Raw genomic sequence first — 17,970 nt, 5'->3', positions numbered from 1 at the left:
GTGTATCGTAAATCTTTTCGCATTTTCCTTTTAAAATTTTTATTTATTTATTTTAGTTTAGTTTAGTCAGAATTATTTGCACCCCTTTGAATTTTTTCAAAAAAATAAAAAAACAGGGGTGCTAATAATTCAGCGAGGCTAATAATTCAGACTTCAGCTATATATATATATATATATATATATATATATATATATATATGAGCAATATCACACTCGTAGCAGTGCGATGTGGCTGTATATCGTCAGTGGCGGGTGGCGTGCGTTGGCACGAGGCCGCAGGGGAGTGTCTTAGTGCCCCCATCAGTGCCAATATACAGCCATATTGCACTGCTACGAGTGTGATATTGCGTTTATACAACAGTTTGACGGCATAATTGTGTATATAAAAACAAAATCACACATGGAGAGTCTCAAAAACCCTTTTGTATGAGGAACTACTTTCTTCCGCATTGGATTCAAATCATAAGCTGAGTAAAACAGCTGTTAAAACAGTTAAAAGCATCTTTTAAACTTTAGATCTGTAGTTTCTGACTTTTGCTGGCTGTATGTGTGCGGAGTAATACACAAAGGGTAAAGAGGCTGTAGGAGTTCTGATATTGCAGAATATCGCATGGCTTTCAGCCAATCAGATTCGAGAACCAGATAGAACTGTTGTATGTATATATATATATATATATATATATATATATATATATATATATATATATATATATATATATATATATATATAATTTTTTTTGTGCAACTGTTTGTTTTTTTGTTTTGTGCTAATTTAAAAAAAGTTATGAATTTATGAAGTAAACATTAAATAGAAAAAACGTTAAACTAAGCATAAATGGTGTCACATCACTAGCTTTAAAGGCACTATGGAATAGTTTGTGTTTATTAGACCTTCGTCTGTCACAAACCTGTTTTGTTGAACACAAGAGAAGATATTTAAAAAATGTTGGAATCCTTCATTTTGTAACTATACATCAGTAGTTATAGGCTTCTAACATGTTTTTAAAAAAAACTCTATTGTGTTCAACAAAAAAGGAAGCTCATAGAGGGTGTGTACATTTTTACAAACCTTTGTAAACTATTCTTTCAAATGTCTACGTTTAAATGTCTATGAACATCCAACATTGAAAATAAAAGGATTCAAATATTGGTTTGTAAACAATTTTTTGGTTGTAAACAATTTATTTGGGCTGAATTTAATCAAAATTTAATTTGTTTGTTTAAATTCAACCCATATAAATTGTTAAAAACTACTTAGCAGAAATCTTTTTTTTTTTCAGTGAAAGCATTGAATGAATGTTTTCCAACTTTTCAGTTGATATGCATTTATATGAAAATTTGGCTCACATTTCTAAATAAAGGCATGTCTACAGTATGTCTTCCTAAAAGAAATTTGCTAATAATTTACATTTACATTTAGTCATTTAGCAGACACTTTTATCCAAAGCGACTTACAAATGAGGACAAGGAAGCAATTTGCACAACTATAAGAGTAACAATGAATAAGTGCTATAGGCAAGTTTTAGGTGTGTAAAATCTAAGAAGCAAAGCATTGTATAGGTTAATGTAAGTTTTTTTTTTATTTTTTATTTTTTGAGCGAAAGTACAGTTAGTGGTATAGCCAGAGAGGCAATTGCAGATTAGGAAGGAAAGTGGAGACTAAATAGTTGAGTTTTTATTCGTTTCTTGATTTGTGATTAAAATGAGCTCTCTTTGTTCATTCCTCCCTGTTTAGTGCAATAGATGCCGTCATGCCAGTGTCTGAACAGCAGAGGTCAAAGTTACTTATATATTTTACAGTTTCTTCTCTTCATGGCACTCCCTTTGCAAATTCATTCTATAATTGATTCTTTAAAAATTGCAGAATAAGTTTTGGAGGCTTAATGCAATTTACAGTACAGTACATACAGTGTTTATGATTTGTTAATGTCTGCTTATTTAAAAATAGGTTCAAGAGTTCACACTTGAATATTGATTTATACTAATTGCAGGTTTGGCACACTGTCTTAGAGAGAACCCTTAGCTTGAAAATAATTTAGCCCAAGGCTCCCGCCTGGTCATTAAGCATAAAAGGAGGGTCCGATATCAGGCAGGCCTCGAGAGCTCCCCCTGGAAAAGGGGGAGATGGGGTGCACGGGGCATTCTTCTTAAACGAAGACAAGGGAAGTAAGGTGAAATGGGCTATTTATTGTAGGATTGGATTAATCTGATTGGTTTATATTTAATTTAAAGTGTTATTACTTGTCTATAAATCACTAAACAGCCTAGGACCTCAATACATTACAGATATGCTTTCTAAATACAAACCTAATAGATCAAAATTAGTTTATAAAACTTCGTGAATGTGCAATACACAGATGTTTGCTTTTGGTTGTATTGATTACATTTTCTAAAACCACAGTTTAATTACAAATAAAGGGTTAAATCTGGTTAGTGTAACAAAACAGTATATGTTTGTAGCTATTATAAGGCAAACCAGTTAATTTTCATTAATGGATGTTTTCTTAGCCACATTTCTGTTATTTACTTTGAATTATTACAATATAAATATCCTCAATTTTGTGATAAAAATTATTATCAAAAGCTTGAAGAATGTTTGGTTTTAAATTTGTTTTAAAATTGGTGAGTCATGAAAATGTCATTTATTCAGTTTCCATTCATCTTTCAACAATCTTAAATAGTAAAACAAAATTGACATTCATTGTAAACAAAAAATATATATAATAACGTCAGTTGTCTTACATTTCAATCCTCAAAATGATACCAAGTACTTCCAAATGACTTTTAACTGTTAAATAATAGTTGTAAACATATTCAAGTTCAGTTTAGTTTACCAACCAACAAGAGCTCTGCAATTTATATCCATTACAATGGCCCACACATTTAATTAAGCTTTGGCTAAGCCACAAATGCAAGTGCATACACAAAAGCAGCAGCCGATTAACAGTGCTAAACCTATCAGAATGTAGCCCAGGGTGGTGGTCCAGAATGCAAACAAGTAGAGGGTCTTATCGCAGTAGGGAACTCCAGCCACAGTTGTGTTGTAATTAGGAGGGTAAATAGAGTAAATCCACACACTGCCTGTTAAAAAAAAATTAAAAATTATGTTAAACTTCAGTTGAACTTGTCATGATGAGTTTATCTATTATTGAACAATTTGTATAAATATATTCATGATTTATTTTTATAATAACAACTTTAAAAACATTTATTTACATTTAATTATTTAGCATGTGACTATGGAGGAGGTAACATACAAAAACAATAAATAAATAAATATAAAAATAAATTAATAAATGTATATAAAATCCACAAATTTCGGCATAAATAAATATATAAATACTTATGCGGGCAGTTAAATACTTAAATAAATTACACGAATGTTGAGGGAATAAGAAAATGCTAAACTTAAAGTTGTTTCCCCCCATTTAAACGTTTATTGATTTCTTGAACGTAGTTGTGTATTTATTTATCCTCAGGTCATCATGCTAATGAAAGGGTGTCTATCAATCATATAAAAAAAATAGAATGCTAAGTTTTTCTAATGAACAACCAATGACAGCATAAAGACTGCCTTCGGATGATTGACAGACACCCTCTCATTAGCATGTTGAGCTGAGGAAAAGTAAATACACAACTACGTTCAAGAATGAATGTTTGACGTTTGAAAGGGAGGAGGATAAAGTTTTAGCATTTTCTTCTTCCCCCAACAATAGTGTAATTTTTTTTATTATTTACCTGCTTATGCTATTAATTAGTTATCTATTTATTTATGATGAAATCTACAGATTTTTATTTACATTTATTTATTTATTAGCTTATTTATTTATTGTTTTATTTATGCAGGAATTCATGCATTTATTTACTTATTTATTTATATATTTGCACATTTCTTTATTTATTGTTTTTGTTCTCCATATGTGTCACGTCTAGTTTATACTGTAGCTTGTTCATTTTAGCGTCCTGTGTTAGTTTCCTGTTGTCATGATTTCTACTTTTTCTTCGTTGATTTCTACTTTGTCTGCTATTTTTTCTTTGTTTGTTAAAGTTACTCATTGTTTGATTTCTCACGCCTGATTAGTTTTCTTTGCATATTCATTCTTAAAGGGATCGTTCTCCCAAACAAATTAAACATTTCTTACCATTTGCACACCCTCAAGTGGATCCAAACATGAATAAATATGTTTATCTATACTGATGGACACAAAAGATATTTTAAAGAATGCTGAAAATCGTTAGCATTGACATCCATTAGGAAAAACAAATACCATGACATTTACAGTACATGTGATAGGTTTTCAGCATTCTTTAAATATTTGTTTCTTGTTCAACAGATGAAACTCAAATAGGTTTAGAACAAGTGGCAGATGATTTCTATTTTTTGGTTGAAATATCTCTTTAAAATCTGAGATGACATTATAACAACACATGACAAAAGCATTTAAAAGCATTTTAACATATTACAACATTTGAAACACAAGACACAATTCACATGTACAGCATTCACAATAAAATAATTTTTTGTTTAGTTTAGTCCTCTCACACATAAAGATTATGATAAATTGCCATAAAGAGATTAACAGGCTCTTTAATTTGAAAAGTGAAGGGGCCTGTGCTATTGTTGTTATTGCTTAAACCCTAATTACATGTTAAATCATGTTATTTCCAGCTTGCTCCTGTTTGTACATCTGCTGTTTGTTTAGCGAGTAACTTTGTAGTGGATTAACCAGACAATGCACAGAAGCTGACAGAGACCTATGAACACATTAAATGACCTATTCCTTCCACCAGTGATTCTTACCAGTGATCACCCAGCAGAACAGGAAGGTAGAAACCAGAGCATTCCACACATTGCAGCCCATGTCGAAAGCTCTGTTGCCTTGCACAAAGATTGACTCGACACCAATCTCCTTTAAGGCTTTTCAATTGTAACTAGAAGATGTGGTAAACTGGAAAAACTGAGACAGAACCCATAGCGAAGGGGAAGACACGAAGGACACAATATGTGATGTCTGTTTAAAATCAACGTTAGCGCACAATATTCTCCAATTGACGGCTGGTCAAAATGAACAAGTGAATCTATACAGATCTCTCCCTCACAGACCAACATGACTATATAAAGATTAATGATTGGTGATTTCAACCTGAAAACAGGACTTCCCTTGCTGTGGCAGTCATACTGATCATTGCACTTTTCCTCATTCATAATAATGCGAGTGAACTGCTTTTGTATATCTATAGTCTTTGAAAAGGGTCTGTTTGTGCGTGATCTCTTTACAACAATTTACCGGTATTTTTTTCTGAAAAGTCTGTATGTGTGAAAGAGGCTATTGTCAAGCTAACATACTGAACAAAAGTTCATATTCACACTCAAATTTCGGGCAGCCCACACACAGAAGAATGCTGTTCCTCTACCATTCAATTAAACAAAATTCCAAACAGAACATCTGCTGTTTGTTTGGGTAGTAACTTTGTAGTGGATTAACCAGACAATGCACAGAAGCTGACAGAGACCTATGAACACATTAAATGACCTATTCCTCCCACCAGTGAATCTTACCAGTGATCACCCAGCAAACCAGGAAAGTAGAAACCAGAGCATTCCACACATTGCAGGCCATGCCGAAAGCTCTGTTGCCTCCCTCCTCTGGCTCTTTAGAACAGGGCAGACATGTCAACAAGGCCAGAAACACACTGAACACTCCAGTGACCAGCACATACACTGGGATATAACTCTGCTGGGGACATTCTTGGAGATACACTGCGCCTGTGATGATAAATAACATAACGGCAACTTAAATAGATGATAATAACGAAGGAATAACCACAGTTCTTACATTTACTGCAACACACCTATGGCAATTTGGGCAATGGGAAGAGCCAGGAATAGGAGTTTTGTGATCACTGAAATACAAACAAGTCAAAAAGTTACTTCAGTCAGTACATGCCATTTATCTAGAACAAAGATTATGATTGTGTAGTGTGTAAAATTTTCATACCGAGACATGCTATACTAGTTATTGGAGGAGATTTCACGTAATTGAACATTTGCTTTGGATCCATGGTGCCTGTGCAAAGAAAAAAACAGGGAAATGCAGAACTTGTATGCACTTGCTAAATGTCAGAGTCCTGGAATGCAGAGTGCGGAGGAGCTAAAGTATGAAGATCACCATAAAGAAAAGTATTTTGTTTTAAGTAGCCAAGACAATAGACAAGTTAAAAAAAAATTTCTCTGTGCAGCTCAACATTTGACCGAATTTAAGTTGTTAAAAATTGAAGTTTAAACATGTTGTACTTTCGCTTTTGGCTTGAGCATAAGATGTGTATTATCAGCTAACAATATGCGTGTGCAGCGGTGATTGCGATGTTTAACTATTCACAATCTTTTGATAGGTGTTAGCAGCTTTATGGAATTTAAGTATTAATATGTAAGAAATAAGCGATCTGATTATTCTCTGTCCGTGAAGCAAACGTCAGTGTCCTTGGGATTACACCAATGACTACTGTCACTGAGATGCTATGATTACAACAGTTTGTGGAGCGCATTTATTTTGATCTGTCATCAGATACACTCATGCATGAGTAGTTGATCAATTATACCCATGACATTAGCAGCAACAATATTGAGGTGTAAAATATTCATTCATTCATTCATTTGGCTTTGTCCCTTTATTAATCTGGGGTCACCACAATGGAATGAATCTCCAACTTATCCAGCATATGTTTATGCAGCGGATGCCCTTCCAGCTGCAACCCATCACTGGAAAACATTCATACACACTCATTCATTCACAAACATACACTAACACTACGAACAATATAGCTCGCTCAATTCACCTATAGCACGTCTTTGAACTGTGGGGGAAACTAGAGCACCCTGAGGAAACCCATGCAAACACAGGGAGAGCAAACAAACTCCACACAGAAATGCCAACTGACCCAGCTGAGGCTTGAACCAATTACCTTCTTGCTGTGATGCGATTGTGCTACCCACTGCGCCTCCGCGACGCCTGTGTGAAATATACTACAGTATTTAACAGTATTAAAAATGAATTTATTAAAATTATTACGTATGAATCTGTAAATAAAAACAAAAGTTTTCTGTGTGTTTAAAAGATGTCTAAGAGTGTCACAATCACCAACGATCTAGTCCACACAGATCGCTTAATAACCACAAATTGGCGAACAAATCCTGTTATGCATCACACACTCACACCTGCTCCAGTTCTCAGATGGCAGCTGCTCAAGAACTGAATACACAGACTATATAAACAGCACACACTCACAGACATTGCTTAAATTAACCCTGTACTTCACAAAGCAGTTTCTGGTCTAGTCATTCCGTGTATTATCCTTGCCTTGTTCTATAGTTTACAATGTCTGCTGCCTACATCGACCATCTGGCTTTTTCCCGACTATGCTTCTGGATTACCTGTTTGCACCTGTGATTGACCATTTCCTGCCTGACAACTATTATTAATATAGAACTGCATCTTCATTTCCATTGCCCAGCATCCTCAAGTTACAAAGAGACATCTAAACATAGATGGCTTGGCTAAAACAAGGCTTAATTTGGGCTGTCAGTGAAAATCTAATAGATGTTTAAGAATAACCCCAAATAGACTAAACAAATACACAGATTAGACAGACTTCACAGGTGTAGTCATTAATTCATGTGCATTTGGGGACTAGTTCTTGTTGTGATAACAGTCTTGCGCACACACACACACACACACACACACACGCACACACACACACACACACACAAACACACACACACACACACACACACACACACACACACACACACACACACACACACACACACACACACACACACACACACATATATATGTGTGTGTGTGTGTGTGTGTGTGCGTGTGTGTGTGTGTGTGTGTGTTTGTGTGTGTGTTTGTGTATAATTATAAACTATCAATAATTCTTAAACTAAAGCACAAAAATGCTTACCTGTAATTCTGGTTCTGGAAAGTCTTTGCTAGACACACTCTGATCAGAAACAGCCTGTAATGATTCTTCAAGGGTTTTGCGCACTCTGTTTTAACAGGCTGTAACGCCTTTTTTTTCTTTTTTTTTACATTTCTACCATTTCAAGAAAAACCTGTTCTATCTTTGTGCACACAAAATCGTACAGCATAGATTAAGTGGATTCATTGTATGGACCTCATTAATCACTTGGTCCTTAGAGTCAAGTAAAACAAACACTTTGTTTAAGTTTGGCAGAGACACGTCATTTTCCAATAGGGATTGTTTAGTTTGCATTCTTAAAAAGCCTTGGTAGATGTTTTTTTTAAGTTATTTAAATCTAGACTAAAAAAGCATTCAAACAGTTTTACACTATCTGTTTGACTAAGAAGATAAAGGAATAAGAAGGCATAAAATATTTTTAATTAAAAATTTTCAAAAAATAAACAAAATCTAAAAATGCTTTTACAAATTGCTTGGAAAGCAATGTATAATATAAGACATTAATATTTCTTTATATTCAATTACTAAAGTAAGTCATTTCTAGGTTTTTCACACATATTTAGCTCATGTATTCAAGAGTCACACACACCCCTCACACACAAATATTGACGGAAACATTTTAACTTTTAATGCTGTTTTAATCAGTACAAAAAAAAACTTTGGCTGTTTCACAGATTCATTTAAAGATTAAACAAGCTGTAAAGCTGCTTTGAAATATATATTTAAAATATTAAATAAACATGGACTAAAAAAACAAACAAAACTCAAACAAGACACGCATTAAGATGTTAACAGAGCCCTCAAAGTCTCCTTTAGCACCTTGTCAAATTAAAGTAAATCAGAGTTGGTAGAACCAGTAAAAAATTAAGCACAACGTACTGATTGAATATTGATATTTGTAGTACTGTTACTTTCAATGGTTTTTATCCACATTCAAAAATAGAAATAACATAATGTTGTGCTTTAGGATATGTCTGTAAACTCATATTTGTCCCAGACTGGAACAAAACTTGATCACTAATAACATCATTCACATTCTTCACATTTTTCTGTCTTGTAGATATGATGTCTTTAGGACAATGAGCCATTACTGTTGTCACAGTTGCTTGACTTGTTGCGTCTATTGAAGAAGAGATGCCATCGGTCATTACCTGTCAGTCACAGGTCTGTGAGGCAGTGACTGGAGGAGATCTCTACAAAAACAGAGCCACGTGATTGGCCACCCTGCAAGTCAATCACTCTGTTTTGTCCTCGTTCGCTTCCTCCCGTCTGAAGACGTGCTCCTCCCAGGAATGTGTCCAGCAGCAATCCTCTTCTCCACAGCTTTGCATAAAAAACATCCACATTACTATATGCCAATGATAAAACATGATCAAAATACAGTGTGGTTTAGCTTCTGACCTCAATGGAGATTTTTGACTTCAGCTTCCTGCTGTAAAAAATCGCTTTAGTGTTGAATTCAGGGCTTTCATCTTTCTTGAACACTCTAGTCCTAACAGAGTCTTCCTCACACCGAATGATTGCATATACATCAGGAGCTGAAATATATAGACAAATCTAATTTGAAAAAGTGCAACTTGCATACTAGCAATAAAATAATTGATTTGCTAACAACATTGTAAATGCAGGATCAATTTTATGCCCAATTAATCTGACAACCTGGGTTAGCACGAACTCATAGGAGGAGGGGCCGGGTGAAAACTGCTGATTTTAGGGTGCGATACTAAGTTCAACCACTGTGTGTCAATCTTACAAATATGCATATTTTGAAACTATCTAGCATGCTTATAAATTTAATAAATTAATAAGTTATTATTAATAATTATTAAACATAACACCTTGCCAATTTACTTATTTTTTTGTGTTGATGTTTTATAGCCAGACATTCCCTGATCTCAGCACAATGGTCAAAAAAATCTGTGTTTTGTAATGACTTGACTGATTGTGCATAGTTTAAACAGCTGGATAGATATCTGCTTTTTTGAATAATGAACATCACTTCATTGTACATTTGTACCGTTTAATCACAGTCAGCATGAGGGCAATCATACTTTAACTGATGCTATAAAACTGATAACATTCTTACTGTTGTGGTATTACAAGTTCTTGCGACTCAGTGTCAAATATGGCAATGGGTGTTTTGGTTTGTGTGATATGCTGAAAGGGGTAGACCAATCTCAACAGACTGGGCCATCTGACCAGTAAGAGGCAGTCAAAAAAGGAAACTGGATCCTTGAATGAATAGTTTTAGACACTGGGAAAAGAGGTAATGATGCAATATAAAATTATGTAATAATATATATAAAAATGTTTATTTACCTTGAATAGATATAAACAAATTAGGCAACTCCTTCAAAACAAAATTAGGGACATTTAAAACTGCACAATAGGGATGCTTTCTATTTTAATGGCCTCTTGCTCTCTTTTAATAGGGTATATGCAGAAGTATGCAAAAGAACTTTTAATTTTTGTTGTCTTTAAAAATCAATGATCTTCACTGCCTGATAGATATACAATATAAAGCAGTTCTTAAAATGTACAAGAAGCACTGCATTTAATCACATTTTTCTGCACCGTGTCTTTAAAATATGAACATTAATTTTACCCCAGTATGTTCAATGGAATTTCTGAGCTAGCATGTTAATCATGATGGGCGCATGCGTGTAAAAAGCTTTTCATCTCTGAACGCTGAAGTCTATTTAACTGATTATATTTCAATTACATTACAACATCGATGCTGTAAAAGGAACCGTATGAAATTGAAAAAAGTCACATTAACCGTTCCTTGGAATTTTATAAGTATGGGAAGAAACACTAGTTGTGCATATACCCTATTGCATTACTTTTAACTAAGACTGCTAGACCTACTAACACATTTTTTTATTTATAGCCTATTAAATCTATTGCCTTAAAAAAAGTTTAGAAACTGTTGAGGTTTGACCTGTTTTTTTGGGATGGCTAAGGCCAGAAGCTTTGAGTAGATGGACAGTAGTTACGGCACTAGAGTCAGGTATACAACACCGCCACATTGAAGGAGCAGGAAGCTCTTCCTTCAATTCCCTGAAGACATTAGACCAAAAAAAAGAACAGGAGAGATTAGTAAGAAAGACAAAAACACCAGGCCATCCCAATAAGCTACCTTAAATATGTAAATGGAAACAAAAAAGAAAATAAATAAAATAAACTGACTGATATATTAAAAAAACATGTAATCGTTTGATATTATGTTTACTTATCAAATGTTTGCTTGTTTGTATGCAAAAGAGCAGAGCTAGCAAAGGGCCAATTCTCTTGTCTCTACCTGAGGCGCACATGTGAGTGTGAGAAAAAACGCAGAAGGAACCGCCCAGTAGCACCAGGCTGGAAAGTGGTAGGGAGGATAACATAACGACCAGGACCAAGAGTCACTCGTAGTGTGACACTGCGTGAATCCATATATACAGAACTAGCAGTCTGTTCACATAAACACTGTACTCGACACACACGGTTCACCTCCACCTGAAGGGAAGCAAAGTAAGAAGAAACATTGTAGCGGGCAGTCTAGAGATTCACAATGACTTACTATGAAAGATACAAAAGTTAGATACAATTGATTATATATACCTCAAATATAAGGTGCATAGTAAACAATTGGCCTTATTTAGTAAAAATTAAATAAGGAAAAGCCAAAATCAAAAATTAAGAGTGAATGGACTAAGGAAAACACTAAGGCAAAACAAGTCCAAGAAAAACAAAAACCTTTAAAAAAAAATGCAAATCACAAAATGTGTGTGTTAATATTTCTCTGGCATCTGCAACTCATCAGCTCTTTATATGTACTTTTTTTTTTACATAGAGTTCATTGAATTGGCAAGTTGAGCACTTTTGAGGAAATTACTCTTTAATATGGTGTCCTCTTGGATGATCCCATTTGGAATTAAGTATTTCAAATGGTACAAGGGTACTTTTTGCTCCCATGATTGTTTGTGCATGCTTAATTTGGGACTAAATAACACAAAAACAACATAAAAATTATTTTTGGTTTAATGCACTTTTCATCCCTTTTGAGCGCTAACTCAGTAGTGTTATATTTTTTAATGCATTTGTGGATAGGGATGGGCCCATCTCAGTTTACTAACTCACCCTTAACACTTCAAAGCCAATTGGTAGGTTCTCTCCGCTTCCCTCCCTCCGTTTCATCCTCCTGTCTTCCTGTTGAAGACAAATCAAAACCTCTTCTCCACCTCCAAACAGCTCAAAAAGGAACTAAAAAGGATGTAGAGAGAGATAACAAACTCTGTGTAAATATAAGAGAGAGAAATATATACAAAATTGCATAATACGTTGTAATGCTATACCTTTACAGTTTTTTTTTCTATAACAGCACAATATTCATTACAGCCTGTATAAGCTCTGTAATAACTGACACAACGCAAATTTTGGAGGATTTCCACTTACCTTTTCATAATCCGAACAATAATAATACATAGTATTATGGTGTCACTTTTAGTTCAAGCCACTGTCAATTATTCACCTGGGGGTTGTGTAGAAATGTGTCTCTATGATTGATACATCCTCCACATCGAGTTCTTCTGTCAATTTGCATGTCCCATCTCATCTCCATGCCTCCTTCCAGTTCTTTTACACACTCTTTTCTATCCTTAATTTGCTTTGGTTTTATTTCTGCATTATCTATTTTAGTCAGTTTTTCTCCCTGGATTCGTCCCTCTCTCTGTCTTTCACTGAGTCTTTGCTCTTTTTTGTCTCGTCTTTGAGCTGGCCTTTGTTTTGACCATTGAAGCCCAGATGGAGGCCTCTGGTTCTTGATGTTCAGGCAATAAGAAGATGAGGGAAAAGTTGGGATCCCAGAAGTAAAGGTCCAGGCTCCATGGCAGCATACTTCTCTCCAATGGCTTTGTGGCCAGAGGAGGGATTTTTCTGCCAATCTGCAAACCACCATGTCTGTAAAGTAACGACAGAAGTCCTCAAACTCCATCCTAAGAAAAAAAAATACAATCAAAATATTAGATTAAAATGTGTTTTAAACAGAATTGTGAAATTTATATCCACTACAGTTTTTCCCTAAACATATATCCCTATTATAGTGTCATTTACAGTACCAAAACTCTCCAACGTCCCGGACAATGAGGCCCATCTTCTCTTTTTCTTTACGGTTAAATTGCTGCCACTCAGGCGATCTGCAAAGGAAACCCACATGAACACAATTTTGAACTCACTTTGTTAGACTGCAATGTTAGTTCTTATACTCTAGGTTCATGAAATTATTGCGATCTTATGCTCCAGACGGTGCTTAAACTCACAACTCCAACATTGCAGTACTTATAAGACAGTAGATTGCCTAGCAGTCCTGAGACTGCATCACTGGAGCTGACGCACAGTGTTTATCCAACTAATGCAGAGAATGCTAACCACATTCGTGATCACATTTGACTAAAAGTTTTTACTAACCTTGGATATTTGATTCAGGTGTGTTTAACTGAACATAATTATTGTTCAATTATAAATTCAGATTAATTAAAATGAATGGTCAGCAGGATAGTAACTTTCATTAACAATTCTGGACACCCCTGACTTTATCTTTCATTTACTAATTTTTCCACGTGTTTTCTTAATCTTTAAAACAAGCTCCCAGGGTTAAAACTCACAACCTCAGCCTTGCTAAGCATTGTACTGTCTTATAAGTACCGTACGCTGAGCGATTGTGCCACTGGAGCTGATGTACAATTTTTATCCAAATAATGCAGTGATTCATAACTACTAGTGGCGGATTTAGGCATTGGCAATCGCCCAGGGCAGCAATGTGCTAGAGGCGACATGGACACCCCTTCTAGCAACAACTCAGGACACCCAGGACATTCTCTTTTTTCTACTTGTTTACTTAATTGGTGATGCTCAAACTCACAAACACAACATTGATAAGCATTGTACTTTCTTATATCCATCACATGCTGACCAATTGTGCCACTGGGCTATGGTAATTGCTAAACTTCATATTTTCGTGTCTCATTATTCAAACAAAAATGTGTAAATACAGAGCACTGACCAATTACACCACTGGAACTGATGAACAAAGTAAAGTCAAATAACGCAGTGATTCCTAACCAAATTCTTGATTCAAGTAACATTTGCCAACAAGCTTTGAAAAAGGTTTATGTTTTAGTTCAGTTGTATTAAATTAGCATATGTTTTACAATTTGCAGTTGGTTTCCCTCCACAAACAACTCTGAACAATCCTGACTAATCAATTACCCTACTTGTCTTCTTAGTAATAAAACAATGATCTAGGTGAGCTGATACATATAGTTTATTCAAATAAAAACATTCTTGATTCAGATAACATTGGCTTAAAAACTTTTCATGTTTTAGTTCAGGTGTAAAACATTAGCATAAATGGTGAAATCTGCAGGTTGGTGGCCCTCTACAACCAACTCTGAACAATCCTGACTTTATCTTTCACCCCATTTGTCTTCTTTATCTTAAAACTACGCTTCAGGTGAGACTCAAATAAACAACCTAGGCATTGCTATGCATTGTATTGTCATATACTGTAAGTTCCACTCGATGACCAATTGTGCCACTGGAACTGAGGTATAAATTGTCTTCAAATAATGCAGTGAATCCTAACCACGTTCTTGATTCAGATAAAATTAGCTCAAAGTCTTTGTGAGACGTTGTTGTTTTAGTTCAGGTGTATTAAATTAATCCAATTCACCTTTTTGTATAGCACTTTAACAATGTAGATTGAGTCAAAGCAGCTTCACATAAATGGTCATAGTAATTGGAACAGAGTAGTTCAGTTTTTAGTGTTTAAATTCAGTTCAGTTTAGCTTAGTTCAGTGTGGTTTAAGGTACAATCAGCAGGTTGGTTGCCTTCCACAATCTACTCTGGGGTGCGTTTCCCAAAACCATCGTTAGCCAACTAAAGTCGCAAGTTCCATCGTTACAAATGTAGTTTGTTGATTTGCCATTTCCCAAATCCATTAATCCAACAAACAATCGCAAACTGTGTCGCAAACTTGTCCACTCGCAACTACAGCTCTGGAGCTGTAGTTAGAAACATAGTTCCTGGCTGTGTTCTATTCCCACTTATCCCCCTATGCCTCATTCTTTTAATCAAATCACTTTTATTGTTACATTATCAGCAGCATGTCTAAAGAAGTTGTTGCTCCACCCAGTTTAGATCATCACTATGGCCGTTTTACATTATACTGTAATTAACATGGTTCAAGCAATGGATCTGCGACAGAGAAACTACAGGTTTTAGGAAACACTACAAAGTTCTTTTCCCAAACGATGCATCATACTATGACAGTTCAGCCACGAGTTACGTCATTGTTTAGGAAACGCACCACTGGTCAACACTGACTTTCACCCCACTTGTCTTCTTTATCTCAAAATCATGCTTCAGATGAGGCTCAAACTCACAACCTCAGCATTGCTAAGCTTTGTCCTGTCTTGTTAGTACCATGTGCTGACCAATTGCACCACTGGAGCTGTTGTTTCAGTGCTTTCAAATAATGCAGTGATTCCTAAAATATTCCTGATTTAGATCATACTTTATTAAAAGCTTTCACAGACCTTGATGTTTTAGTTCAGGTTAAGAGGTTAGCATAGATGGTACCATCTGCAGGTTGGTTGCCCTCCACATACAACTCTAGTCAATCGTGATTTTCTTCAAGCAATGCAGTGATTCCTAAAAGCCGTATTGATGATACAATCTACAGCTTGGTTAGCATAGAAAGATTAGTATCGAAGATAAAATCAGCAGGTTGGTTGTCCTTCATAATCTACTCTGGACAGCACTAGCTTTCACCCCACTTTTCTTCTTTATTTAAAAACTATGCTCCAGGTGAGGCTCGAACTCACAACCTCGGCATTGCTAAGCATTGTACTGTTATATAAGCACAGATAACTGACATAATAGCTTTCAGAGACATTGTTATTTTAGATCTAGTGTAAAAGACTAGCATAAAAGATGCAATCAGCAGGTTGGTTGCCCTCCAAAATCTACTCCGGACAGCACTAGCTTTTACCCCACTTGTCTTCTTTATCTAAATACCATGCTCCAGGGGAGGTTTGAACTCACAACCTCTGCATTGCTAAGCTTTGTGCTGTCTTAAAAGCAGGGCCAGACGGAATCTGCGGGCGTTTTTTGCTATTTCTGCAGAGAATTTTGGTAAAAATCTGCAGGTTTCTGCGTAATTATTTTGGGAGTATCCAGCAGATTATCATAACTAAAATCTAAATATATGAAATAAAAAGTGTTAAATTACTGAATAAAAAACGGATAAATTTAGATTTACACATTTACTAAAGTAAATAAACAGAATTAATGATGCGCTAAAAATCTGCAGAAATCTGCGCGCGCAGTTTCCGTGTGGGCCTACTTGTAAGTACCGCACACTGACCGATTGCGCCACTGGAGTTGTTGCCTTAAACCCTTCAAACAATGCAGTGATTCCTAAAACATTCGTGATTCAGATCATAGAGGATTAAAAGCTTTCACAGACCTTGATGTTTTAGTTCAAGTGTTAAGGATTAGCATAGACGATACAACCTGCAGGTTGGTTGTCCTCCACTGCCCACTCCCATCAATGGTAATTTTCAACCCCCTTGTCTTCTTTATCCTAAAACACTGCTCCAGGTGAGGCTCGAACTCACAACCTCGGCATTGCTAAGCATTGTACTGTCTTATAAGTACCGCACGCTGACCGATTGCGCCACTGGAGCTGTTGCTGTAGTCCTTTCAAACAATTTAGTGATTCCTGAAACATTCCTGATTCAGATCATACTGGATTAAAAGCTCTCACAGACCTTGACGTTTTAGTTCAGGTGTAACAGATTTGCATAGATGGTACCATCTGCATGTTAATGTTTACAAACAATGCAGTGATTCCTAAAACATTGCTGATTCAGATCTTACAGAAATAAAAGCTTTCACAGACCTAAATGTTTTAGTTCAGGTGTAAAAGATACGTATTGATGGTACTTTCCGCAGGTTGGTTGCCCTCCACATACAACTCTAGTTAATCGTGATTTCCTACCCACTTGTCTTCTAAATCCCAAAATCTTGCTCCAGGTGAGGTTCGAACTCACAACCTCAGCATTGCTAAGCATTGTACTGTCTTATAAGTACCGCGCGCTGACCGATTGCGCCACTGGAGCTGTTTCCTTAGGGCTTTCAAACAATGCAGTGATTCCTAAAACATTCGTGATTCAGATCATACTGGAACAAAAGCTTTCACAGACCTTTATGTTTTAGTTCAGGTGTAAAAGATTTGCATAGATGGTACCATCTGCAGGTTGGTTGTCCTCCACATGCAACTCTAGTCAATTGTGATTTCTTACCCACTTGTCTTCTTTATCTCAAAATCTTTCTCCAGATGAGATTTGAACTCACAATTTCGGCGTTGCTAAGCATTGTACTGTCTTATAAGTAACACGCACTGACCAATTGCGCCACTGGAGCTGTTTCGTTAACAACTTCAAACAATGCAGTGATTCCTGAAACATTCCAGATTCAGATCATACTGGATTAAAAGCTCTCACAGACTTTGATGTTTTAGTTCAGGTGTAAAAGATTTGCATCAATCGTGATTTTCTAACCACTTGTCTTTTTTTTCTCAAAATCTTGCTCCAGGTGAGGCTCGAACTCACAACCTCGGCATAGCTAAGCATTGTACTGTCTTATAAGTACCGCGCGCTGACCGATTGCGCCACTGGAGCTGCTGCATTTAATGTTTTCAAACAATTGAATGATTCCTAAAAACAGTTGTGATGATACAATTTACAGCTTAGTTAGCATAGAAAGATTAGTATCCAAGATACAATCAGCAGGTTGGCTGCCCTCCACAATCTACTCTGGACAGCACTAGCTTTCACCCCACTTGTCTTATTTATCTAAAGACCATGCCCCAGGTGAGGCATCAACTCACAAGCTCAGCGTTACTAAGCATCGTCCTGTCTTATTAATACCGTGCACTG

At 35.8% G+C, this 17,970-nt stretch overlaps 2 protein-coding genes and 3 non-coding genes across 16 annotated transcripts in view; all 5 read right to left on the bottom strand.

The window, feature by feature from the left end:
- Positions 1 to 2,619: 2,619 nt before the first annotated feature.
- On the bottom strand, positions 2,620 to 8,034 carry LOC141375344 (transmembrane protein 272). 2 transcript variants are annotated; one of them, XM_087260898.1, is made up of 6 exons: positions 7,969 to 8,034; positions 6,964 to 7,010; positions 6,000 to 6,068; positions 5,854 to 5,904; positions 5,561 to 5,767; positions 2,620 to 3,081 (listed from the first exon to the last, which is right to left on the bottom strand). In XM_087260898.1, the coding sequence occupies exons 3-6, from the start codon at positions 6,061 to 6,063 to the stop codon at positions 2,888 to 2,890; spliced, it is 516 nt and encodes a 171-aa protein (XP_087117024.1). In that variant the 5' UTR covers positions 6,064 to 6,068; positions 6,964 to 7,010; positions 7,969 to 8,034; the 3' UTR covers positions 2,620 to 2,887. The 2 variants fall into 2 exon arrangements, with proteins under 2 accessions (XP_087117024.1, XP_087117023.1); XM_087260897.1 differs by lacking the exon at positions 6,964 to 7,010.
- A 352-nt stretch (positions 8,035 to 8,386) lies between these two features.
- Positions 8,387 to 17,970, bottom strand: part of si:dkey-19b23.12 — a 69,784-nt gene continuing 60,200 nt past the window's right edge. For 10 of the 11 annotated variants that reach the window (XM_087259796.1, XM_087259795.1, XM_087259800.1 and 7 more), the window contains 7 exons: positions 13,086 to 13,163; positions 12,500 to 12,962; positions 12,109 to 12,231; positions 11,288 to 11,484; positions 10,928 to 11,046; positions 9,388 to 9,524; positions 8,387 to 9,309 (listed from right to left, as the gene is read on the bottom strand). In XM_087259796.1, coding sequence (XP_087115922.1) covers positions 9,145 to 9,309; positions 9,388 to 9,524; positions 10,928 to 11,046; positions 11,288 to 11,484; positions 12,109 to 12,231; positions 12,500 to 12,962; positions 13,086 to 13,163 — 1,282 coding nt within the window. In that variant the 3' untranslated portion in view covers positions 8,387 to 9,144. The remainder of the gene's footprint in view (positions 9,310 to 9,387; positions 9,525 to 10,927; positions 11,047 to 11,287; positions 11,485 to 12,108; positions 12,232 to 12,499; positions 12,963 to 13,085; positions 13,164 to 17,970) is intronic. The other variant, NM_001386642.1, reaches the window with a different exon arrangement.
- On the bottom strand, positions 16,623 to 16,716 carry trnai-uau (transfer RNA isoleucine (anticodon UAU)). The gene is made up of 2 exons: positions 16,679 to 16,716; positions 16,623 to 16,658 (listed from the first exon to the last, which is right to left on the bottom strand). It is a non-coding gene; the product is annotated as a tRNA-Ile (tRNA).
- On the bottom strand, positions 17,058 to 17,151 carry trnai-uau (transfer RNA isoleucine (anticodon UAU)). The gene is made up of 2 exons: positions 17,114 to 17,151; positions 17,058 to 17,093 (listed from the first exon to the last, which is right to left on the bottom strand). It is a non-coding gene; the product is annotated as a tRNA-Ile (tRNA).
- Positions 17,619 to 17,712, bottom strand: trnai-uau (transfer RNA isoleucine (anticodon UAU)). Its single transcript has 2 exons — positions 17,675 to 17,712; positions 17,619 to 17,654 (listed from the first exon to the last, which is right to left on the bottom strand). It is a non-coding gene; the product is annotated as a tRNA-Ile (tRNA).

The sequence above is a fragment of the Danio rerio genome, chromosome 7, assembly GCF_052040795.2.
Source record: "Danio rerio strain M-AB ecotype USA chromosome 7, GRCz13ab, whole genome shotgun sequence".
Lineage (NCBI taxonomy): Eukaryota > Metazoa > Chordata > Actinopteri > Cypriniformes > Danionidae > Danio > Danio rerio.
The sequence above is the reverse complement of the archived record's forward strand: the minus strand, read 5'-3'. Positions and strand labels throughout refer to the sequence as shown.

Excerpts from the sequence above, each read along its gene's own strand:
- LOC141375344 (XM_087260898.1), bottom strand. The coding sequence starts at position 6,063 with ATGGATCCAAAGCAAATGTTCAATTACGTGAAATCTCCTCCAATAACT. Across the intron at positions 5,905-5,999 it reads AACTAGTATAGCATGTCTCG|TGATCACAAAACTCCTATTC; the intron begins GTATGAAAATTT and ends TTTGTATTTCAG. Across the intron at positions 5,768-5,853 it reads CATTGCCCAAATTGCCATAG|GCGCAGTGTATCTCCAAGAA; the intron begins GTGTGTTGCAGT and ends TTATCATCACAG.